General features: G+C 44.2%; 1 protein-coding gene across 2 annotated transcripts in view; it reads left to right on the top strand.

Annotated features, from left to right (window-relative positions):
- Ap3s2 (adaptor related protein complex 3 subunit sigma 2) overlaps positions 1 to 25,661 on the top strand; it is a 40,107-nt gene that overhangs the window by 8,484 nt on the left and 5,962 nt on the right. For both annotated transcript variants that reach the window (XM_048434891.2, XM_085682608.1), the window contains exon 4: positions 3,117 to 3,188. In XM_048434891.2, coding sequence (XP_048290848.1) covers positions 3,117 to 3,188 — 72 coding nt within the window. The remainder of the gene's footprint in view (positions 1 to 3,116; positions 3,189 to 25,661) is intronic.

Genomic DNA, 25,661 nt, shown 5'->3' on the forward strand with positions numbered 1-25,661 from the left:
TTTTTTAGATTTATCTATTTAATTTTAATGTGTATCAGTGTTTTACCTGGATGTATGTCTGTGTATCATGTGCACCCCAGTGCTTCCTGAGGTCAGAAGAGGGCTTTAGATTCCTGGAATTGTGGTATAGAAGGTTGGGAGCCACTATGTGGGTGCTAGGAATTGAACTTGGGTCCTCTGCGAGAGCAACAAGTGCCACCTCTGCAAAAACAACCACTGAGCCATCTCCCCAGTCTGTAACTTCTGTTCTTAAACAAAATATTGTCATAGTGCCACTGTGACATGACTGTTTGGTTTTGGAATTCCACGTGCTTGCATTTCTGTAAGATATACACCTGAGGAATACAGTCGCTAGGTCCTAGAGTATTAATACTTAATGGCCAGTCATTTTCCAGTGTTTGGTTTCTAATAGGAACCAGTACCAGTTATCAGACCTAGGTCAGGATGTCAGACACTTCTGCTCATTGCATCTTGATATCGGCATCATCAAGGAAGACGGTAGTCAAACTCTGGATGGAATAACACTTTGCTAACTAAGGCAGAAATTGGTACCAGTTGTGGGGTATTGCTTGACAGACTCAACCATGTGTTTTTGGGAGGATTGTGCTGGCATTTGAACTTTGGACTGGAAAAGCCATCAAGTGCTCAGAGCTCAGTGTCTTGTTCTGTGGGAGCTTGGAGGATAAGAATACTGAGAGAAATGCAAATGGTAGAGACCTGGTTTGTGAAGTTTCAGAGGGAAGTAGAGATTAGTAAGGCCAATTATATGATACTTTGAATTAAGAATCCTTGGTTCTGGTCAGCTGGGGCTGAAGAATCAGCTATGGTTAACAAGAGACCAGTACCGCTGAAGTAAAACCTTTGCTTTGCTAGGATGATTGATGCTGGTCAGCTGGAACTGAGAAATCAGCGATAGTTAAGAAGAGATCAGCATCACCGAGGTGAAATCATTTGAGAGGTGTTTCCTCGGGGTCAGCATACAGAATCTCTGGTCCAGAGGGGGCTGAGGCTGTGTATCTCATGCTGGGAACTGTGGTAATGAATAAGAGTCATCGAGGTGGTACTGGGTTTGAAGGTGTGAAGAGGTTACAGTGAGCATCTGAGCCTTGGCACCATAGGAGGGTAGAAGAGGCCATAGAGGAGGTGCAGCTTCAGTTGTAGTCAAGTCCCAGGGTTGAGAAGCTGAGACTTGGCACCATGTGGCAGGGTCACAGTCCCTGAAGAGAGCCCAGGAGAGGTTATTGGTGAAGGTACAGCCCAGTTGCAAAGATTGCATCATTTTGGAGATGTCAGCACCATGGGATGGCCACCAAAGAACACCACAGCAACTGTGAAGGAAGCTAGCTTGGGTGTAGGAGACAGGCTATGGGTACTGCAGAGGGCAGAGCTGGAGAAGTGGCACAGGCCCTTTGGAGCCCAGAGGATCATGGGTGAGTCCCAGACATCAAGCACTGAACTTTGCTGCAGTTGAATTTTGGTTTTGCTTTAGTCTGACTGTGACTGTACCCTGGCTCTTTGTTTTTTGAAATAGAAGAATGTAACATTTTTTATTTTATAGGAGCCCATGGTTAAGAGACTGGAATTTTAGAGAGACTTTGGAATTTCAGAGAGGCTTTGGATATTCTAGAGAACCTTTGAACTTTGAAGAAGACTGAATGCTTTAAAGAGACTGAACTTTTAAAGTATTTGGTTTTTAAGACTGTAGAACTTTGAAGGGTTGGAGAGATGACTCAGTGGTTAAGAGCCCTGGCTGCTCTTCCAGAGAACCTGGGTTCAATTCCCAGCATCCACCTAACAGCTCACAATTGCCTATAACTCCAAAATCTGACACCGTCACACAGACATGCATTCAGGCAAAACATCAATGCACATAAAATAAAAATAAATACATTTTAAAAAAAGACTGTGGAGAGATGGCTCAGCGGTTAAAAATACCGTTCTTCTAGAGGTCCTGAGTTCAATTCCTAGTAACCATATGGTGGCTCACAACCATCTATAATGAGATCTGGCGCCCTCTTCTGGCCTGCAGGCATACATGCAGATGGAACACTGCATATATTACATAAAGAAATCTTAAAAAAAAAAAAAAAAAAAGACTGGAACTTTTAAAAGTTGAAACTGGCTGGAGAAATGGTTCAGTGGTTAAACATATTGTTCTTGCAAACGACCCAAGTTTAATTCTCAGCACCTGCCTCAGGCAGCTTACAATTGCCTGAATCTCCAACTTCAGGGAGCCGATGCTTTTGTGATCTCCTCAGGCACATATACAACAGACATACATACACATAAATAAGTTTTTTAAAAGTTTTAAATTTTTATATTGTGTTGTTAATATTAATATGAGATCTTAGGGGAATAGTTGCCTGGCGGTGGTGGCACACTTGGGCAGCAGAGGTAGGTGGATCTCTGAATTCAAGGTCAGCCTGGACTACAGAGTGAGTTCAAGGACAGCCAGGGCGACACAGAGAAACCCTGTCTCAAAAACCCGAAAATAAATAAACAAACAAGAAAAATGCATACATACAAAATTTTAAATCAATACTGTAAGGACGTTTTTAAATTTATGTGTACTTCAGGTTTGTTTAAAGACCATAGTATTGTAAGTAGTTGGTGTGTTATTCTTTTATGTAAATTAGCATCTTATAAAAGAGAAGAGAAAGCCTCAGTGTGTCTGCTGGTCGGACTGCTAATCAGAGAACAAGGCTTTCCTGCCTAGATGAACGGCCCTGGGGTTGGCTAAGAAGTAGGTGTCAGTTAATGTTGGGGACTGGGCTTGCTGATCTGCTGTGAGCTCTATTGTGAGGGAAAAGGAGCGTCATGGCTGCCCCTTTTACTGTATTTATTTTTCACTCTTATAAAATTTTAAGATAGCATTGTCCCAAGTAGCCCAAGAAGTCCTTGAATTTTCAATCCTCCTGCTTGAATAGTTGGGATTACTGGCTGACATCTATAGTTTCAGCCTTTTTTAATGACCTTGAGGTCTCACTGTGTAGCTCAGGCTGATCTCCAGCCATCGGTGGGACTGGGACACACTTCGGGCTCGCCCTTTTTACTTTCTTGTGTGATGTCTGTAAAACAGTGAGTAATGGTTTTCTCGTTTTCTTCTCTTTTCTTAGGTTTTTGTGGAGACTCTGGATAAGTGTTTTGAAAATGTATGTGAGTTGGATTTGATCTTCCATATGGATAAGGTATGTCCTCTTCTAGAACAGGGATCCTGGAAGACTGAGTTTAGGACATGTCAAGCCTCCTGTGTACCTTCCTGTTCCTTCTCTTGTTCTTTTGCTCTGACCTAGTTCTAGAGTCTTAGTTTTAATCAATTAATTAATTAATTTTTGCAGTACTGGAGATTGGATCCAGAGCCCTTCACATGCTAACTAGGTACTCTACCAGCAAGCAATCCATCAAGCCTGAACTGTTTTATTTAGTTTAGTAGCTCCGAGGGCCGGAAGGATGGCTTGGTGGGTGAAAGTGCTTGCCAAGCTTTGATGACCTGAGTTGGATCCTCAGAATCTGCATGGTAAAAGGAGAAAACTGACTGCTGTAAATTGTCCTCTGACCTCCACACACGCCACCCCAAAATAGATAGATAAGCAAACATGCTTTTATCCATCTACTTTTTTTTTTTTTTTTTAATTTTGAGACAGGGTTTCTCTGTGTAGCCCTGGCTGTTCTGGAACAGATCTGCCTGCCTCTGCTTGGATTAAAGGCATGTGATATGCCACCATACCCTAAAGATATTTCTAAAAGATGTTAAATAGTTTTGAGAGTTGGTGGGGTTTTTTTGTTTGTTTGATAATGTTTATGGGTATTTGTCTTCATGTGTGTTTATGCAATAAATGTGTATCTGGTATCCCCAGAGACAAGGCTATGATTTTGGATCCTGTGGAACTGAAGTTACAGAGGTTTGTAAGCTGCTCTGTGGGTCCTGGGAATTGAACCCAGATCCTTTGAAGAGCAGCCAGTGCCCTTAACTGCTGAGCTGTCTCTCCAGCCCAGTATATTTTGGGTGTTGTTGGTGGCTGGTTTTTACTAAGATCTATTAGTAGTTTTAGCACACAGATATTACCACCAGGCCTATTTCCTGGCTCTTTTGTTCACAGGTTTATAGCAGTTATGACACCAGAATAAGTAGATGTACCTACAAAACTGAAATGAGTTTCCTAGACATAGGTCAGTAACGGTGAAGCTTTGGAATGGTGAGAACTCAGGAACTCTGATGTAATGCAGTTTTTTTAAATTTTTATTTATTTATTTATTATGTATACAATATTCTGTCTGTGTGTATGTCTGCAGGCCAGAAGAGGGCACCAGACCTCCTTACAGATGGTTGTGAGCCACCATGTGGTTGCTGGGAATTGAACTCAGCACCTTTGGAAGAGCAGGCAGTGCTCTTAACCACTGAGCCATCTCTCCAGCCCTGTAATGCAGTTTGTATCTTGGGGGGGGTTGTGTGGCTCAGAGATTGAGTGTTCATACTTCTCTTGGCAGAAGATCCAGACTTAGTTCCCAGTACCCACATGGGAGCTCACAACCAGTTGTTTGTAACTCCAGTCAGGAGATTTCTTCTGGCTTCTACAGATGCTAGGCATGATGTTGTACATATACAAAGAGCTAAACACTCAAGCACATAAAGTAAAAATCTTTAAAAACAAAACTAAACTAAAACTTTGCTGAGGAGCAGCGTAATAAATAATACATCTGTAACATCATTTGAGATCAGATGCAGGATGCTCTTAGGAAAGCATGCTTGGACAGAATTGACGCAGATCCAAGTAGTGTTCTCAGATTTGTTTTGTTAGCATAACTATGATGAGGCCTGTGTCCTCATGTGCCAAGGTAAACAGGAGACAGCTCACAGGAGGACAGTAATGTTATTCGTCCAGCTGGCACATGCTGTCCTCAGTGATGTTCACTGGCAAGTCAGCCAATGACCTTCCAGTGATCCATGGCTTTGGGAAGGAATTGTAATTTTAAAAAACATACTCATTTTTTATTACTTATTTTATGTGTATGGGTATTTTACCTGCATGTTTGTTTGTATGCCACTTGTGCCGTGCCCATGGAGGTCAGAAAAGGGTGTTGGATCTCTTGGAACTGGAGTTACAAGATGGTTATGACCCTTCATGTAGGCGCTGGGAATCAGACCTGCATCCTCTAGAAGAGAAGTCTCCCTTGTTTTGATAAACTGCGCATTGTTATGAGCATAATTTTATTAGTTTGTTATGATCATGACAGCAAGAGTTTTTAGACTCATCCCTGCTAGCATTACTGTGCAGAACACTTCTGGCCATTTTCCAATGGCTTCTCTGCTTTTTCTTCTCTGTTGACTGTACCAGGGTTCTATCTGAAGGTAATTTATATTGCTTACAATAAAACTGCATCCATTGTGTATCTTTTCACTTCTTTTGGGGAAAGTGTTTGAGATCGGCTGTCTGTGAACTTCCTATAGCCTGTTATGTAGGTGACTTCAAACCTATGATGATCCTCCTGCCTCACCTCTCAAGTCTAGGATTACAGACATGAGCTACCACATCTAGCTCTATTTTTCCATTTCTTTAGCTATGTCAATTAAAGCCGGGTGATGGTGACTCTTGCCTCAATCCTAGCACTCAGGAGGCAGAGGGAGTCGATCTTTGTGAGTTCCAGGCCAACCTGGACTATAGAGTGAGTTCTAGGATAACCAGGGCTACACAGAAAAACTGTCTTAAAAAGCTCCCCACCCAAAAAAAGAAAGAAAGAAAAAGTCTAGATCTATTAATTAACATTTTGTTATATTTTATCCTAGACATCTATTTTTATGTATGTGGTGTTTAGAATATTAATTTTCTTTTTTTAAGGTTTATTATTTATTATGTAGACAGTGTTCTGCCTATATTTTGCCTGCAGGCCAGAAGAGGGCATCAGGTCTCATTACAGATGGTTGTGAGTTACCATGTGGTTGCTGGGACCTCAGGACCTCTGGAGAGCACTCAGTGCTATTAACCTCTGAGCCATCTCTCCAGCTCAGGAATATTAATTTTCAATGTATTGTTGCTATATAGAATTTACTTTATTTGTTTATATTTTGTACCAAGACCAGTGGTTGTGTTAAACACTTAAGAATTCTCTTATATGTTAGACATTTTGTTTATTTCTTCCCAGTGCTTTTACTTTTCATGTTTTCTCCACCCGCACTCTGCTGCCCAGGATCTCTAGGTTGTGCTGACGAGAAATGGGGTGAATGGCATCAGGTCTTAGTTGCTGGTTTCAGAAGCACCGTTTATCCTGTCGCTATGAAGTGCAGCATTTGCCGTGGGTCTTTTGTACACATTCTCTATCACGTTAAGGACGGTTCTTCCTTGTTCTTCCTGCTGGCTGGGGTTTCTAATCGTGAAAGGCTGTCAAGATTTCTCCAAAGCCATTTTCTCTATCTCCTGGGTGACCTTTGGCCTCGTTCTAATGCTGTTTTAAACATCTGTGAGGATGTCTGCTCAGTCAGTAAGTGGTTCCAGCTCTGTTTTACTGGGCATGGCTTTTAGAAGGAAGTGGCCATAAAAATACTGCCCTTTCTCATGTGTCTTATCTTCAGCGAAGTTCCATAAAGTACCACGCTGCCACAGCAGATTCCTTTACTGTTTATACAACTGTTTATTTTTAGCTGGTGATTGGCAAAGGAAATGACCGCCCTTATCTATTGGAGTTGTTGAAATCAATGGTGGAAGAAGGAGTCAGAATTCTATCTTAGTCACCCTTAGACTGTCTGAAGGTGTTTTCCAGCAAGCGACTTCCCTTTCATTTCATTTCTAGCTTATTATAGTCACCCTCACAAAACATTTGCCATCTCAGCTATATCCTAATCGTCAGCTGTTTTGTTTAGTTTATATAGGCAAAAGACCTATCACAAAATGGCAAGGTTATGACTGAATTCCATCCTTCTTAACTGAAGAATCTTCCCACCTGAGGCCAGAAGCTCCTGGTCCTATTTGGCAGATGTGCACCAGCTGGTCCTGTTAGCTTCTCTGTCACCTCACACATGGGGCTTAGAGCAGCCGGTCTTGTAGACTGCGTATGACTGAATTTCTAATACTTTGTCTCTGTTGTTTGCCTTGGGAAAGGGTCTCATGTAGCCTAGGCTGGCCTTGAGCTTATTGTATAGCTGAGGCTGAACTGAGCAGTCCTATGCATTATACCCATCTTTCATTTGTATTTCATCTATTCCTTTTCTAGAGCCCCATAACCTGGTTTTCACACATTAACCTGTCCCCCACCTGCCGTTCTTAGGTGATTTACTGATCTCCAGATCCTGTAACCATTTCTTGGCCAACACCACTCACTCCTCCTCCTTCTTTTAACTTTTTTTTTATGATTTATTTATCTTTATTTTATATGCATTGGTGTGAAGGTGTCAGATTCCCCTGGAACTGGATTTTTCAGACAGTTGTGAGCTGCCATGTGGGTGCTGGGAATTGAACCCGGGTCCTCTGGAAGAGCAGTCAGTGCTCTTAACCGCTGAGCCATTTCTCCAGTCCCTTCTCCTCCTTCTTTTAAAGATTTATTTTTATGTGGATTGGTGTTTTGCCTGCACATATGTCTGTGTGAGGGTGCCAGATCCCCTGGAACTGGAGTTACCTTTTGTGAGCTGCCATTTGGGTGCCAGGAATTGAACCCTGGTCCTCTTAAACCGTTGACCCATCTCTCCAGTCCTGACCATCACCTTCTTATTGTCTCTGTAGTACACAGTGCTGTGAGCTCTTTCTGATCTTCTGTGGTTACCTCAGAATCCTCCTGATTTTTAAACCTGTTTTCTCCCCCCTTTATAGAGTCAGCTGTATTTCTATATTTCATACTTACTTCATAGTTAAACTACTCTTTATTTTTCCCAGATAGGGTCTCACTGTGGAGCCCTGGTTGTCCTGGAACAGCTGTGTAGACCAGGCTGGCTACCAACTCACTGCTTCTGCCTTCCCAGTGCTAGGATTAGAGGCATGTGTCACCATGCAGGGAAACTACCGCTTTTGACGGTAATTCTCAAATTGGTCTTGATGATCTTGTTTTAATGTCCTACTCTTTGTTGGAGACAGGATCTCGTAGCACACACTGTCCTCAAATTTTCAACATGACAGTTCTGTTATCTGTGAGGTGGCCATCCAACTCTTTAAACACATCAGGACCATATCTTTGCAGAGGTGATTGGGTCCTCAGTGCTTTCAGCATCCCCTAAACACAGCTCAGGGTCCTGATATTGGACTATGGTGATGTTTTGTTGGAAACTGAGTGAGTGATGTAGCATTCTCATCTGCAGCATCTCAGCAGCAAAAGAGGTTGAGATCCAATTAGGTCTTTGAGATTGAGTCTTCAGACTCATTTCAGTGGCTTCATCAAGGGGCTAGATGGTCGTGCTTGTCCTCTCTCAATAGGATTGGCAGGTGTGCTGCTGGGTGGGACTGAGCCCAGGAAAACTGCCAAGTAGATAGTTGAAGTGGGAAAATGCTGAGTGTTCGTGGTTGAACTTCTGAGGTCTAAGGTGACAGGCCTGTGAACTGTGATGATGGATTATCTTTGTCAAATGGCCCTTCTGGGAACAGTTCAAACAGCAGCTATTCTGCCTTGCTTGCTGGCCTCTTGAAACAAAAGGAAGAGTGAGGGATACCTAATTTTGTGTAAGTTTACTGAAGAAAGGACATTAGACAAACTGTTTGAGCTTAAATTCTTACAGTAGGAGCTAGCTGGATTACTTGACTGTCTGTCTCTGGCCTTCTTTTCTTTTCTTTTTTCCCTTGGTTTTTCAAGACAAGGTTTCTCTGTAGCTTTAGAGCCTGCCCTGGAACTCACTTTGTAGACCAGGCTGGCCTCGAACTCACAGAGATTGGCCTATTTCTGCCTCCCGAGTGCTGGGATTAAAGGCATGCATCACCACTGCCCGGCTGTTTTTTTTTTTTTTGTTATTTGTTTGTTTGTTTGTTTGTTTCGAGACAAAGTTTCTCCTTGTAACAATTCTGGCTGTCCTGAAACTCCTTCTGTAGACCAGGCTATCCTCCAACTCACCGAGATCCACCTGCCTCCGCTTCCCAAGTGCTGGTATTAAAGGCACGTGCCACCATTGCTTGGCCTGTCCGTCTTTTCCTTTGTGGATATGCTTGAGGAAGAAGGAAGTCAAGGCCAGCCTGTTGTCTCATTGCATTTCTAGCCCTTCTCTGCAGGTGTGTCAAAAGTGGGGATTTTTGCTTAAAGAATGGGGAAATACATTTATTATCTCATCTTCAGAAGCCAGCTGTAGGCCAGGGCTAAAGAACAATAAGACAACAGTTTGATACTATTGTCAAAGACAGACACGCCGTCGGTCCACCTGTTGTCCCCTTTCCTCAGCGTTGGCTTCTTTGTTTCAGAGGCCAGAATCTCATTCCCTTAGAACAGCTGACAGCTTAGCAAAAAGGTTTTCTTAAAATTCCAAAATCTGTCCAGTATGGTTAAAAAGAACAGGGAGGAGTATGTGAGCCGTTATCTGGTGTCTGTCCCCACTGTGTTCTCTTCGTGCACCTTTCCCTGCTGAGGGCCCAGACTCAGTGGCTCCTAGCTGTTCAAATCACACAGAGCCTCTTTGATTTGTTTAATTATTCCTTATTAAAAGCTAAGGACAACAAGGTAGCTAATGCTTGCTGTACACAGAACAGCAACATTTGATGTTTCAGAGCAATCTGTTTGGAATATAGTCCTCTCAAGAAAATTCAGAAAACAGCAAAACAGCAACAACAAAACCAAAAAAAGGGTCAGGTGGTGATGGTGCGTTCCTTTAGCCTAAGCACTTGGGGGTCAGAGGCAGGCAAATCTCTTGAGTTTGAGGCAACCTGGTCTACTGAGTTCCAGGACAGCCAGGGCTATACAGAGAAACCCTTTTTTAAAAAAAACAAAACAAAAGAAAATTCAGTGTTGAAGGGAGCTGGGTGTTGTGGCACACCTGTAATGCCAGCACTTGGGTAACTAAGCAGGAAGAACTAAGGTAGCTCAGGTAGGAACTCACTGTGAGTTCCAAGCCATCCTGACGTATAGAGATAAAACTCCATCCTAAAAATAACCGACCTGTAATTAAGAGCAACGTTAATTGTCAGTGATATCTCTTACATGAGCAGCAGATGAAATAAATCACACATTATGCAGATTGCTGCATTTGCATCACCCGTGAAAGCTGGAGCTGAGATACATTTCTGTGTATCAACAGAGGCTGAGCCTTCTCCCAAACAAGCAGGACTTTCTTAACCATTAGCTGAGAAACCTTTGCTACGATTGCTGTTGATGTGACTCAGCAGAAGCCTGGGAATCTATCACTCCAAGAATCTCAGTAACTTAGAAGTAGGTTTATTTCTGGAGACTGCTGCCTGGTCATTGCTGGTGCTGTTCGCTGTCGTCATCTGGAGGTCCAGGCTGATGAAAGTCCACCTGGGTGCTCGTGTGACGCCTCCTACAGAGACATACCTACCACCAGTCATTTCGTTAATCAGTATAAGTTATCTGTCATGCTCAAGGGGCTGGGGAAACACTGTCCTACCTTGTGACCTTGTGACCAAAGGGAAAAGGACATGAGCTGTTTTAATATCACTAATGACTGTTGCTGATTTGGTTTGATTTTTTTTTTTTGAAACAAGGTCTCTTGTGGCCCAGGTTGGCCTCCAGCTCCTTGTGTAGTTAGGGCCTTTGTAGTCGAGGTCCTTCTGCCTCTCACGTGTGCTGGGTTCCAAGCGTGTCACAACACGCAGCTCCTTCATGATTCTCGACAAACACTGCATCTTGTTTTGTTTCTGTCATGTCCAGCAGACTACACTGCTTTTTCATTTGTTCTTTTAGGGATAAAGATGACATTTAATCCACTAGCACTTTTTATTGCATATTACAAAACTAGAGAAAAGTTTTTGTAGGAAGGAAACATGGTTGACTCTTAGGAAGGGGCATCTTCTACAATAGCTTTCCAAGTGCTAACACTATATTTAATATTTATATCTTACATGCTTCCTACGTGAATTTAAGGTTACTTTAGGAATTAAAATCCAGTAACAGATTCTGAGAAGCAGGAACCTCTTCCTCTGTGCAAATGACCTCTCTCTCCTGGACTTCTGACCCTGGGGAAGTACTGACGCTTGCAGGGTGCACTTGTGGGGTTTTGGTTTTCATTGTTTTTTTTTTCTTTTCCTTTTCTTCCCCTGATTATCAGACCAAAAGGGTTCATTAAGCATTTACTTGAAGAATTGCTAAATATAGAGATTCAGAAATATGAAAATAAAGACAAATTTGTCTTTTACATTAATTCTTTATCCTCAAGGAGCCTGTGGCTCAGCTGAAAGGATGGGTTACCCAAAGCCATTGCTGGTCTTGGAATAGCCACACTTTTGGAAACCTCATGCCATCTCATTACCTTGGCGCTGCTGATGTGAGGGAGCCCCCACTGTGCACTGCTTGGCGCTGCTGATGTGAGGGAGCCCCCACTGTGCACTGCTTTTGTCCAGCACTGCCACTCTGATCAGACACATGTGCATGCCAGCCTGTTGGATTTCACACAGCCAAAGGCTCTTAGCAATATGGACCAGAAGTAGAGAAAAGAATGAGATGTTGAAGATATACCTGTTTCTGAGGCTAGACTCTGAAGTGCTGTGGGCAAGATAGATGGTGACCTATCTTCAGCTTTTAGCTGAAAGTCAGGGGCTCAACATAGGAATGCATAGCAGGCAGCCCCCTGCCTGAGTCGAGTGCCCCTGGCCCTGACCACTCTCTCTGACTGGTGAGAAGATTCCCACAGTGTGAAGTAGAAAAGCATCGCGTAAGAACGTTGAGACTGTGATTTCCCATCAGAGACGTTGCTGGGCGCGAGGGAGCCAGAGGAGATTAGTGTTGATGACCAGCTGCCTAGTGCGAGGGATTACGCCGTGGACTTCATTCCTCATTGTGCTCCGTAGCTGCGGCGATGGTCTCCAGCAGCAGATGAGGAAGCTGAGGCGTAGGTTAAAAGTACCTGAAACTTAAGCATATGTTCTTTCTAGACAGGATTGCAGAACTTTAAAATATGACTACTCTATGTGTGAAAATGTGTATTCCTCTTAGTTTTTCTTTCAAAACGAGAAAACAAGTAGTAGGGTAGGAACAAGTTGAGTGTGGTGGTGGTACATGCCTGTGACCCCAGTATTTACAAGACAGGCGGGAGGATTGCAAGTTTGAAGCCATCCTAGGCTACACAAAGGCTCAGGATCCGGTGGCGGTGGGAGGACATACGTGTTGGGAACTTGGCATACACTTCAGCTGAACCAAGTGTGGACTGGAGACATTTTGAGGCTGTATGTGTTTCACCACTAGTCTTAGTGTCTTTGACCCCTTTTGCTAACAGTCCCTAGGCACTATTACAAGGGTCTTCTGGTGGGGAGCAGTGCTTCCTAGCCTGAGGATGGGGTGCTGGTCGCAGGGGAGAAGGGTAGAGAGGTTAGGCTGGAGTGAGGGCTGTGCTCAGGCTAGTTGGAGGTTTGCAGCCGTGGGCGATGATGACCGGGAAGCCTCGTTCTCTGTGCCTTAAAGCAGTCTTTGTCCTCAACTTCCGTGGCACACGGGCCTGGGAGTTTCCTGCCATTCTGGCCATTTTCTTTAGCTTTTCTAGGCTTTTACCTTTTTTGTTGGTACTTGTTTTTTGAGATAAGGTATCTATGTAGGCCAGACTGGACTCCTGTCTCTGCTTCCTGGGTTCTGGGATTAAAAGCCATCATGCCTGGCCGGGTTTTTACCTTTTAAATGGGCCATCGTTTCCTTTCTGTCGGATGCTCTCAGGTTTTGCTATGTGTGGATGACTCCTGGGTTACCACTCGAGCTCACTGCACTGCAGATGCACCACGTCCAGAACAGCCTCCAGCTCCATGCTGCTCCAGACTGCCTGTCGGCACGCTTTTCAAGGAAGCCTGCCTTGGCAAAGCCTCTCCTGGCACCTCCCACTTAGAGACTGGAGCAGACTGCCTGTGTGGTTCTCCCAACGTTCTTGGCTGCTTTTGCAGCAGCAGTGTCAAAGCGTGTTTCTGCTTATTGGTATGGTTAGGAGCACAGACTCAAGCCTGTGTGGCGGACCTGAATCCTAGCTCTGTTAGGAATTCTACGACTTTTGCCATAGTCCTTGATAATGGCCGTGAAAATTATATATGTAAAGTGCTTAGAGCATAACAACTACTTAGTCAGCTCATTTCCCCCTCTGGATAGTATTGTGAAAGTGGTGCTCAGCCTCTCTTGTTCTCATATTCCCAGTTACACATTGGCACATACTGACTGTGCAATTACTCTGAGTTCATTTATCCACTGTATTGGCCTGAGAAAGGATTAATAAAGCATTGCAGTCTGTGACGTACAGGGAAATAAAATGCAGTCTATGTTAACTAGCGATGACTGGGGAGAGAGGGCACATACAGGAAGGGAAGGATTAGGTGGACGTGGCCTGATATTTTATATGGGGTAGTTAAAGAGTCTGATAAGATAGCATTTGAACAGAAAGAAGAGAAGAAAGAGATATGTGACTGCGTAGGACATTCCAGGCCCACGGAACAACAGCTAACAAGACCTTGATGCCTGGAAAAAGGCAGGCAAATAATGTTATGGCTGAATCACAGTGAGGAAGTAGGAAGGAAGAAGAGATGAGGGTGGGAGATGCAGGAAGAGGGTGGGGAGACCACGGTAAGTCATGGTTACAGAAGAAACTGGTGAGGCCTGTGGCCTCTGCAAAAAGAAGCTGAATAAATGAAGAGACTAACTTGACAGGTTGTTGCCATGTGTGCATAATGCCTCTGTGTGTGTGTGTGTGTCCCCGTCCTTCCATTCCTCACTCTTTCTCTTTCTCTTCTCCCTCTCCTTTATGGCTTGAGGCCAGGTGAAACAAATAATTGTCTACAGATTATCTCTTCCCAGCCTAGAAACTGCGGTTAACTTCATAAGCCATTGTGTGCCCAGTAAAGGGAATGGCCCAGTGCCCACTTCGGGCCCTTGTTGGGTCTGGAAGGAGTTCCATGCCTGTTGGAACAGCACAGTACATTTACATTCTCTCACTCTTTAGCCTTTGTGACCTTATCTGCCTGGGACTTGGAGAGTTAGGGTCCATGTTTGTAGAGAGTAAGTTCTAGAGCCTGTCTCTCACTTCAGTCAGCTCTTACAGAGAGATGCCCAGTTGTTCCCCCTCAGCTTGACTTCTACAGACACCATGGTGCACATGTGCATCCACAGAGCCACACACAATAGAAATAAATAGTCTGTTTCATACACAGACTAGTCCTGAAAGTGTTTCCAAGAGTGAAGTCACAAATCTCATTTTGAACTAGTCCAGGTCCTTAGACGATTAAGGGAATTCCTCAAGCTGCTGAGGGTGGCCTTACAGAACCTGTCTCTGTCCCTTCACAGCTGACACTGGAACAGAAGACATGAACCACCACACCTAACTAGTGGACTGCTGGTAGAAAACAGATTCCGGCTGGGCACTGGTGGCCCATGCCTTTTATCCCAGCACTCAGGAGGCAAAAGTATATGCCAGCATGGTCTACGGAGTGAGTTCTAGGACAGCCAGAGCTGGGTGGGACTCCTCTTTTCAGAGATACCTGGGTGGACTCAGGAGGACCCTGTGCTTCCTGTAGGAGGCTCTGTGGACTTCCAGCATCACCAGATTCTCACTCTGCAGCTGAGGCCACCATCTTAAAGAGCTCTTTGTTGCTTCTGTTTTCCTCAGTTGTAAAGCAGACTATAATGTTTATTTAACAGTGTGGAGTGTCTTTTTTTTTTCTGGAAATAGAATGCAGGAGCTTACATGGGCTAGGCAAGTGCTTCGAAGTGTTATCAATTTTATAGTTCACTTCTTTGGGGAATAGTTATGATTTACCATCTCAAATCAGGATTTGTCCTATAATCAGAGGCATGTCATGGTTTAATTTGTAGCGCTTCCCTTTTATAGTCACACATTAAGCCACATGGTTGTGGATCTGGTAAGTACAGTGCCTTACACCCTTACTTATTGGGGATTGGAGTTAGTAATTACTCAGTTCAATTAGTGCTGAATTTGACTTATTTTACATCCTTCCTGTGAGCGTCCACTTTCACGCTATGCCCTTAACTCTGACTAAACCCCTGTCTTAGTGAATGGGACCCTTGCAAGAAGGCAGGCACACTGCATTCTTTCCTCTCTCTTCCTGGAAACCTTTAATGGTGAATGACCCTGAGTGGTTAAGCATGTGAGTTTTCCTGAGTGTAGAAAATACTTGGCAACCACTATCAAAAAGGTGCGTCTGAAGCCCCTCGTACCGTGTGCAGTCCCTGTCATCATCTCCCCCACCTTCCTATCTGGCCTCACCTCTGGCCACATCCTGCTGTCAGCCCTGTACTCAGTGACACTGAACTGTCAGTGTGGCTCATCCTCAGGGATATTCTGGCTTTGTATGTCTTTCTATGTGAGTGCGTGGAAATGCTTTGTATGTCTTCGCATGTGCGTGCGTGGAAACGGGTAGCAGTGGAGTGAAGCCCTGGACTTTCCCGAGTCAGTACTTTAAAAGGAGCAGGAATTATGGGAATGGAGGTCACTTCTTGAAGACAGTTTTGTGATCCAGCATTTGTTATCTCTGTGATGCTCAAATAAAAAGTGCTTCATTACCTGACTGTACTATCATTATTCTGACGGAGAGGTGCCAGAATTAAGGGTAGAGGGTAAAGCTTTCTCCTTGTCGTTGCTCCAAAGGACACAGGTAGGGTGGAGAATGAAAGTCGTTGGATGCATGATGTAGCTCATGCAGTAGAGAGGTGTTTGGTGGCAGACAGTTCTTTATTGTAGTTAGTTCTGCTAGACAGCTTGGGGACAGTGCTGCCTGTCTCTCTTCTCTGAGCTGATGGAGATGAAAACTGGATTCTGGTGTAGGGGAAGAGTTAGACAGCCACTAAATGGCCAGCTTCCGTCAGGTATTTGCTGTGCCTGCCACAGAGTGGCCGGGTGTGTCTCGTAAATGGCGTTCTTCCTGCATCATCTTTTTATCCTCAGACCATGCAGGTCTAAGCTCTAAGATGCTGGGCCTTCCCGTCTCTAGGTCACAAAGTAACAATAGCGGAGTCAGAATTTGCAGCCTGGCATTTGCTCCTGAGACTACCCTTCCCTACCTTTTCACACTCCCTATGGGGTTCTCTCTTGCCCTAGACAAAGGGAAGAAGAGGGGTGCTGTCATGTTCTGTTAGCCCACACTTACCTAGGGCAAGGATAGCAATAATGACCACAAGGTCTGGGGCCAGAGAGATGGCTCAGCTGTTAAGAGCACTGGCTGTTTTTCCAGAGGTCCAGGTTCAATTTCCAGCTCCCACACGGCAGTTCACAACTGTCTGTAACTCCAGTTCCAGGGGATCTGACGCCCTCACACAGATATCCATGCAGGCAAAACACCAATGCACATAAAATAAAAATAAATAAATAATTTCAACCTCCCAAGTACTAGGATTACAGTGTGCACCACTCCACTTGACTTAAGCATGCTAGATTCTCTCCTCCTCCCTCCCTTTCTTCCCTTCCTTCCTCACTTTCTTTGTTTCTTCCTGTGCTAGGGACTGAGGGCTTGAGGTCCAGAGCTCACACATGCTGGACAAGCACTCGACCATTGAGCTCCAGCTTCAGCTTTAGAACATTAGACAATATTTGTGTATGTGTCCACATTAAGTGTATGCATTGGGTGTGTGTCTGTGTGTCTGTCTGCCTATGTGCCTGTGTATTATGTGTGCCTTGATTGACATGTCAATACAGGGACTCCTACGCCAGTAAGTAATCTTAACTACCAAGCCATCTTCCCAGCCCTACAAGACATTTCTAGAGCAATAAAGGAGGGGCACAGGACCCTTCATCTGATGCCCCGAACAAAAAAAAAAAAAAACAAACAGAAATTTAGAGAACGCTAACTTGGAATTGGTTTCTTAAAAAAAAAAAAAAAAACAAAAGGAAGAAATAAGGAGCAGTGAACAGTTTGCTAAGTGTGAGTACTCGAAGAGCATAAATCATGAAGCCAGTGAGTTAATGACCCTTCCATTACAGGATTCCTAGAACATGAAGACAATCCAATTCCTAGGTGATTTGCCACCCCGCCCTTGCTCAGCATGGACACTTAGTTTCAGGCCCCCCTCCCTGAGCTGACATAGCATTCTTTATGGGTCGTGGTACTTATCACAATCTTATTTTATTATAGTTAATTCTGTACGAGTTTTATCTTTCTTGATTCCAAGTGCTTGAGGACATGGTCCACATCTTATCTCTCTTCCTCCCAGCACTTAACATTATGTGATATTAAACATATTTGAGGAGATAGTGAAGCTGAGCGAATGTTTTACGCATAACACATCACCTCTCAGTCTAGGCACTTAGGCCCAAAGAGCTGCTGTCTGCGTTTCTAGAGGCTCTCGGGCTCCAGCTGTCATCAGCTGATCTTAGCTGGGCCGAGGGGGGGGGGAACCACACATGCTGTTCTTGAGTCATGGCAGTCTGTAACACACCTTCAGAAGCTTCCATTAAAATAACCTAATGGTGATTTAAGAATTAGCTCTTGGGGCTGGAGAGATGTGGCTCAGTGGTTAAAAGCACTGACTGCTCTGCCAGAGGACCCGGATCCAATTCCCAGCACTCACCTGACAGCTCACAACTACCTGTAACTTCAGTTCCAAGAGATCCAACACTTTCGGACTAACACACATAAAATAAAAGTTAAAAAAAAAGGGGAATTTGCTCTGCTGCATTGTTTTATCTCCCGAGTTCCTCAATGGACCAAGTATTCCTGGTTATTCTCTGGGTCTTCTATGGTGTTCATTGCAGAAATCCCCATGTTGAGGGTGGAGACAAGCCCTTCCCAAGGACACAGGGTGCCAAGGCCTTCATCCCTGGCTCCCTTCTCAGTCACATCAGAGAAAAGTCTGCCTCTAACCCCGTACCAGCAGCCACTACCACTGCAGTAGACTCTCTGAGAAGAGGCAGGGCTTGAGCCACCCGCGGTGGGCAGATCTGACAATCACACATTCTCTTTGGCACAGAGACATAAGGCAGTCCACGGGGCCCAAGAACAGCGCTGCTCTGCACATCATGAGATGCTGGTGCAACTCTAGGCTTCAGAATGAGAGGAGTCAGAGAAAAAGCCATGCTCCCCTGGTCTCTAAGGCATGATTCTGCCTTCTTTGCTTTCCAGTTCTTTCTTATATGGGATCTATGAGAGCAGAAACTGACCCTAAGCCAAGGTGATGTCCCTTCCAGAGCCTGTGCTTCTCAGAGCACACTCCCTCTAGCAGACAGGAAAGTGAGCCACGCTTCCCCTCCGCGAGACTCTTCCCTACTTACTCCTGAAGGCCTGTCATAGAAATCCCTGAAGCACTGAAGCCAAGAGGGGATAGAAGTGGTATCTATACTTGACTTTTATGTAGTGACCTTGGAAGCTTGGTTTGTAAGCGATTAGGAATTCCTTTTTAAAGCATGGGGGTTGTGAAGTTGATAGTTGATGCCCTGATTTTCTTTTGGTTCTTCGAGACAGTGTTTCTCTGTGGCTTTGGAGCCTGTCCTGGAGCTAGCTCTTGTAGACCAGCCTGGCCTCGAACTCACAGAGATGTGCCTGCCTCTGCCTCCCAAGTGCTGGGATTAAAGGCGTGCGCCACCACCACCCAGCGTGATTTTCTAACATAAGCAGAGTCACCGTGTTCTTTTATATTTGGTTAGCATTTTATTGATTCTGTCTTATTAATGGTTAGGCAGGGGTGTGTGCGCCCCTGTCTTTTGTAAGATTCTGTCCTGTAAGGAATTGGAATTGCTCCAGTTTAGAGGTTTCTGTGCCTGTCACTAAGCTAAAGGTGTTTTGTCTGATAGTGTTCCAGAAGATGGGACCTACCCTACCCTCCCTGCCCAAGAAGTCTCCAGGATGGGGTCTTGCCATCTCTACTGAGAGACGTTTTGTACTGTGGAGTGAGTGCTACAGGGTGTTCTGAGACACCACATTTTGGGGTGACACTAGGGATCGAAGCTGACTTCTTGAGCTTTACTCTCTGTATTTATTGGCGAAGGTATGAGACGTTAATACTTCAGCTTTGGAGCAAGCCAAGTTAAAGTTGGAGACTGGGGGCTGGAGAAATGGCTCAGTGGTTAAAAACACTGGCTATTCTTCCAGAGGACCTGAGTTCAATTCCCAGCACCCACATGGCAGCTCACAACTGTCTGTCACTCCAGTTCCAGATCTGCCATTATCACACAGACATGCATGCAGGCAAAACACCAATACGTATAGAATAAATAATTAAAAAAAAAAAGTTTGGAGACTGCCTCACTAGAGGAGACGCCTGATTTTAATGCACTTGCTCCCTTCCACTTCTCAGATAGTTTGCTTCCAATCACAGTGATTGTGGGTACACGGTTAGAGGCGGAATTGCACTTTGACTCGATTGAGAAATGTAAGCAGGGATGGTACTCTTGGAGGTTTTGGCACCCTGTGTCCCTGGGAAGGGCTATTGAAACTGCCTTGTCTCCACCCTCAACAGTTCCACAGCCTAGTTTCTGTATCTTTGAAATGGCGTTTTGTGTCCTTCCTGTTGGACTCTGTCAATCTTCTTGTGAAGTTAGCAGGCTCGTTTTAATCTATTTTATCTGCAGTGGAGTTTCAGAGGGTCGAGTTTGGAGGTCATGTCAGATGACAAGCTGTGTCTTGAAATCCAGACTTTGTGCACAGTAGTGAACTCTTTCTTTCATTATACCAGAAATTATGACCTATCGCTTCATAAGCTTGTTGCTGTGGGCACCCACAGAAGATTTAACATGGAACCTCAAAGAATCACGGTGAACAAGAGACATGCAAAGAACAACACAGCAGTACACTGACTTAAGTATTGCAGTCGACACCCATTCAAGTCACAGAGAAGAAAATCTTGACTCTACCAGCAGAGGTCCTTAAGTTCCTTGACTTAGGTGCCCCAACCCTGGGTAGTCAGAACCCCAAACCTGGAAGAATATTTTTTTATTTTTATTTTTACAGAGCTACTTAGCAGGATCACTGTGAAGAATGAGTTTAAGGCAGCTAAGGTGTGGGAGTTGACAAAGCAGAGGGCAGCATTACAAGCCCTCATTTCCATAGGGAGACCCCAGCAGGTGGGAGAGTCCTCTCTGTTCTGTGCTGAGGAGCAGAGGCAGGCCCTTGAGCATGCTGAGCACACCCTGTGAGCACTCTGCAGCCCTCAAGTCATTAACCATTTCCGATACCTTCCAGTCAGAGACACGTGGATCTCTGTGAGTTTAAGGCCAGCCATGTCTACAGAGTAAGTTCCAGAATGGCAATGTCTCTACAGAGAAACTCTGTCTCCTCAGAAAACCAAAAAGACAAAATAACAGCAAAAATAGGAAAAGAAAAAGAAAATGTTGTATGTTCAGTTGATCCAGTTGTAGAGGTGGGTACCCCAAGAGAAGGTTGTCGCAGCTTTTCAGAAAAGAGAAGTGAACGGATTCGGCTCTCTGAGTGGGTGTTAGGGTGGGAACAGAACAGAGACATGATAAAAGAGGTCAGAGTGTCTGCAGAATTTCATTTGGCTGAAATCACTCCTACGTTTGGCTGTTGGGGGATAGAAGTTTCAGGAGAAGAATTTTAAGCACCAGTTTTCACTCATTGATGTGTGGCTGTAGATCTGAGCGGATCAGCCCCAGAAAACCCCAGCTGCTGCCTCACTCTGCAGACGCCTAAGATCTCAGGTGCATCGCTCACCTTCACTTTTATTACATCAGATGGTTCTGTTGGAGCCTTGATGCTCAGATAAACCCTTCCTCCTCCTGTGAGTCTCTTAGGTCAGAGTACTTAGAACTCAAATAGCACCTCTTACTTATATCCAGTAAGCAATTCCTAATAGGTTTGCCAATGTCATTATGATAAATGGCTATTGAGATAACAGGATCGTTTGTGTTTGTTCGGTGCACACTATTTGGCTCTTGACCTTTGCTTTCTTCTAGTCACATCTGTTTTACTCTTTTTATTTTTATTTTTGAGATTATAATTACAACATCCCTCCTTTCCCTTTCCTCTCTTTAAGCCCTTCTGTGTACCCTTCCCCACTCTTCTTCAATTTTACAGCCTCTTCTTTCATTTATTGTCTTTGTGTGCATATATGTACTTGTACATGCATCTATGTAAATAGAACCTGTTCAGTCTCCGTAATGTTACTTGCATTTGTGTTTCCAGGGCCAACCGTTTGACCCTGAAGGTTGGTGTGCTCTTCCCGCACTCAGCTTTCCTCAACTGCCTGTAGTTCTTTGCGTAGGGTAAAGATCTTGTGGGCTTTTCCCTATCCAGTGCGCCAGTCCATTGGTGCCATTCTTGTTTAGCTTATAGTTGGGCAGTCATGTTGGTGAGGCTTTATGGGTATGGCTTCAGACATTCCTAAGACATAGACTCTCCGTAGCCCCATTATTTTGAGTGTCACCTCGATGATTCAGGTATCAGCCCTCTTTTCCTTCCCCTCCTTCCACGGGGCAGTACTTTACCTCTCAGTACTCTCTAGATTTCTGCTGGTACCTTCCAGGCCAGCCTTTCAGCCACCTCCTGTCCTAAACAGAACCCTTTGTGCTCTGCCCAGACCTTTAGTTTCGCAGGTGCCTGGGTTCAGTTTCGTTTCTTGGCTGCATGCTTTTACACCTGTGTTTGCAGCCTCCAGCTATCTCAGCTCACTCTTTATTAACTCAGATAAGTTTTGCTGCCCTTTATTCAGAATTCCTGACTAGATTACCATGGGTTACTGTCTGCATATCCTTTGCTTACTTATGTCCATGGAGCCGTGTGCCTAGCAAAGAGTGCTCATGATATTTTCATGAATATCATAGTTACAGAATTTAATCACATATACACAACAAGCCGAGAATGAGATGAGAAAATCATTGTGTAAAAATTGAACTGAGCCAGGCAGTGGTGGCATATGCCTTTAATACCGTACTCAGGAGGCAGAGACATTTCAGTCTCCGTGAGTTTGAGGCCAGCCTGATCTATAGAGCAAATTTCAGGACAGCCAGGACTATGCAGAGAAACCCTGTCACTAAAAGAAAAGAAAAAAAATAAAACTAATGCTATAGAAAGGTGTAGTGGCATTTGCTTTTTTTTTTTTTTTAATTTGAAAGTGGAAAGACCCATAGCTGGGTGGTGTTGGCACATGCCTTTAATTCCAGTACTTGGGAGGCAGAGGCAAGTGTATCTCTGTGAGTTCAAGACCAACCTGGTCTACAGAATGAGTTCCAGGACAGGCTTCAAAGCTACACAGAGAAATCCTGTCTTGAAAAACCATTCTTTTAATTTTTTCAGAATGCTTTGTTGTAATTTTGGTTGCTCCCTAGCAGCAATTTTCTGTTATTTTGGTTTTCTTGTTTTCTAGTTTTCTTTGTTGTGTCTTTATTTAGCTCTTGAGTAGATGGCTCTTTATAATCATTTTTAAGTAGTTTTGCTTTTCAGGTGCCAGCTACTAGGAATTTTGCTTGGGGAAGTGTTTCAAGCTTGGCTTTGTTATTCCCGTGTTAGAGAATTCTAAGTGAGTTTATTTACTCTTATTTCTAGGCAGTTAATAAATCTCGGAACTCATGAACTTCTCCATTGCATAGATGTTCATCTCTGCTGCCATGGGGACTACATCTGTGAGGCACCTACAGTGGCCTTGTATATTTTTTGACTTGGTTTCAACTCTAGGTCGAAGGAGGTTTCTGCCCTTCACCAGCAAAGAATTTGTTTGGTACCTGGGGATGTGCTTTGCCTGCAGGAAGTGTATTTTTGCAGACTTTTCTGAGGTCACTAGCCCCTCCCTTTCCATCCTCCCTTTGTCACATCTTTCTTTCCATTTCCTTCTATGAAGCAAAAGGAGCCTGCACTCCCTACTCAATATCTGCAACTGTCTGGGTCTAGAATCTGTGTTTTCACTTAGTTTTGTTGAAGATGGGTTTGCAGTTCTTTTTCTCCCTCTTGTATTTAGAACACACTTGAATGACTTTCAGGAAGTCTACCTTTATGATGTTCAAATTCAGAGTTCTTAGCTCGTACCCTACTTTCTGATTCCCAGACATTTGACTTAGACCTTTGTCCATAAGGCCTCCACAGTCACACTCTGATCAGTCTTCTGAGTCCAAGGAGTGCACTGCTCAGATGTGAGAGACCCTTTCCCAGTCACATGACTCTGCATTGTACATTGTTCTGGGCCTTGGGTGAACCATGGCAGAGTTCTCACTGGAACTGTCACACCAGCAGCAAGCCTTAGGTGGTGCCGTGTCCTCTGGGGTCAGGTGTGAATGTGGTGACAGAGATCAGGAGTCTGCCCAACCTGCACTCAGCACCTGGTTCTGGAACCGACGGCTCCTGGCACTGCAGACTCCATTTGCATTTTCTCAAATATGAAATGAAGGAGCTGTCCTAGTTTCATTTCTGTTACTGTGGTCAAAGGTTCTGGGAGAGGAAGAGGTTTATTATTTCAGTCCGTCACATAATGAAGTCACAGTGGCAGGAGCTCATGCACCAGGTCCATCACAGCCACAGTCAAGAGCAGAGAGAAACGAGCCCGCCCAGGTTACCTGCTTGCTTTCTACCTTCCTCCTGTCTGGTAGTTCAGGACCACAGCCTAGGCCACAGATGCTGCCTATAGTAGGCTGGGCCATCCTATATTAATTAATAATCTACAATCCACTACAGACATGCTCAGAGACTAATCCAATAAAGACAAATTACTCAACTCACTTTTCCCAGGTGGTTCTAAGTTGTGACAAGTTGACATTCAGAACTAACCATCACAATTACCAAACACAGACAGTTATTGTGAAATCAAAATAAGTTCTATGAAGCACTTGGTGCATGGTTGAGATTCTACAAAAGTACTCCTTTGTACCGATGAATAGGAGGTGGGTGGAGCACTAAGAGTACTCAAATGCAGGTCTCCCTGTTTAAGTGTTATCAGCTTTACCGCTGTTAATTTTGCAAGTCAGTACCATTGAGTTTGTTACATTAGCGTGCAGTCATTACCACCATCTGAGAGATCGTCATCCACCTCCGTGCACTTGCAACACAATACCCACCTGCCCAGCCCAGCCACCATTCTGCTTTCTGTTTCTATGTATTTGACAACTTTAGATACCCCATAAAATGAATTCCTATAGTATGTCTTTTTGTTGTTTTTGGTTTTTTTTTTTTTTTTTTTTTTTTTGAGGAAGGGTTCTTCTGTAGCCCTGGCTGTCCTGAAACTCACTCTGTAGACCAGTCTGGCCTTGAACTCTGAGATCCACCTGCCTCTGCCTCCTGAGTGCTGGTATTAAAGGCACCACACCAGTCTTATAATAAGTTTGTGTGTGTGTCTGATTTAGTTTACTTAGCACAGTGCCCTCAGGGTTTATCCATATTGTATGGATGTATCAGAGCTCCTTTCCCAGCACTCGGGAGGCTGAGACAGGCGGATCTCTGTGAATTCAAGGCCAAGCCTGGTCTACAGAGCGAGTTCCAGGACAGGCTCTAAAGCTACAGAGAAACCCTGTCTCAGAAAAAAAAAAAAAAGCTTCCTTTTAAAGGCAAAATAAATAGTCTATTTTATGGAATAGAACATTTTTTATCCATTCATCTGGGAGTGGCCATTTGGGTTGTTTCTAATTTTTGCCCATTGTGACTTGATGATATGAAAATGGATGTATAAATGTTTGAGTCTCTGCTTTTAGTTTTTTGGATATGTGTACCCAGAAATTGAATTGTTGAGTCATGTAGTAGTTCTGTTTTTGCTTTATGAGGAACTTCCATACAGTCAGTATATCCAGAGGACCATTTGATAGGGAAGTATAAGCAGTGGAGTTCCCCCAAGGAATGATACGAAAACCAGTCTTACATAACATTTTAAGTTGCCTAAATGTGAAACTTTTGCTATTAAATTTTATATAGATATATATTAATGTAGATATATTAATGTATAATATGGGTAATGTATATTGTGTATAATTTAGAAAAGAGAGAGAAAGCTGGAAAGTCTTGTTAGGACTTAGTAAATGGGTACACTTACAGGGCTACTCCATAATGCACTCCTTCCCCCAGGACAAAGGACAAATCCCACTTATATGTGTTAGTGCCTTCTTTCTGGAGGACACAGAATTTCTTGTATCAAGTGCATGGAAGCATGCAAACACATCTTTTTCTCAACTTCTTGGTACCATAGAATAAATTGAAACTTGACTTGAGACTGAAGGTCAGGGGTCTAAACTAAGACTCTGTCTCATGGGAGATTTTTAGCTATGTCTGAGGAGACCTTGGGTCATCCTAGCTGGAGGGGAACTATGGCAGCTAGTGTTCAGAGACCAGAAACATGCTGCAGTATCCAGGAAAGCTCAACAAAGAATCGTCTCGGGCTGGAGAGATGGCTCAGTGAGTAATAGCACATTCTGAGCAAGCCTGAGCTCCTCCATGGCAGGCAAGGTCACATGACCTGCAGCCCCAGCTCCGGAGGGTGGAGATGAGAGGAGCTCTCCAGCCTGCTGGCTGCCTGCCTACCTCTAACTTCAATAAGAGGACCTGTCTCAAGGGAGAAAGCAAACAATAGAACAGCATACTTGGTGTCCTCTTCTAGCCTCTGAATTTACACACACAGGCAGTCTCAGCACACACCGGCACGTGCACACGCACACACCATATCAAGGCGAGGGCACCTTGCTCAAACCC

Source organism: Myodes glareolus, chromosome 24, assembly GCF_982192425.1.
Source record: "Myodes glareolus chromosome 24, mMyoGla1.1, whole genome shotgun sequence".
Taxonomy (NCBI): Eukaryota; Metazoa; Chordata; class Mammalia; order Rodentia; family Cricetidae; genus Myodes; species Myodes glareolus.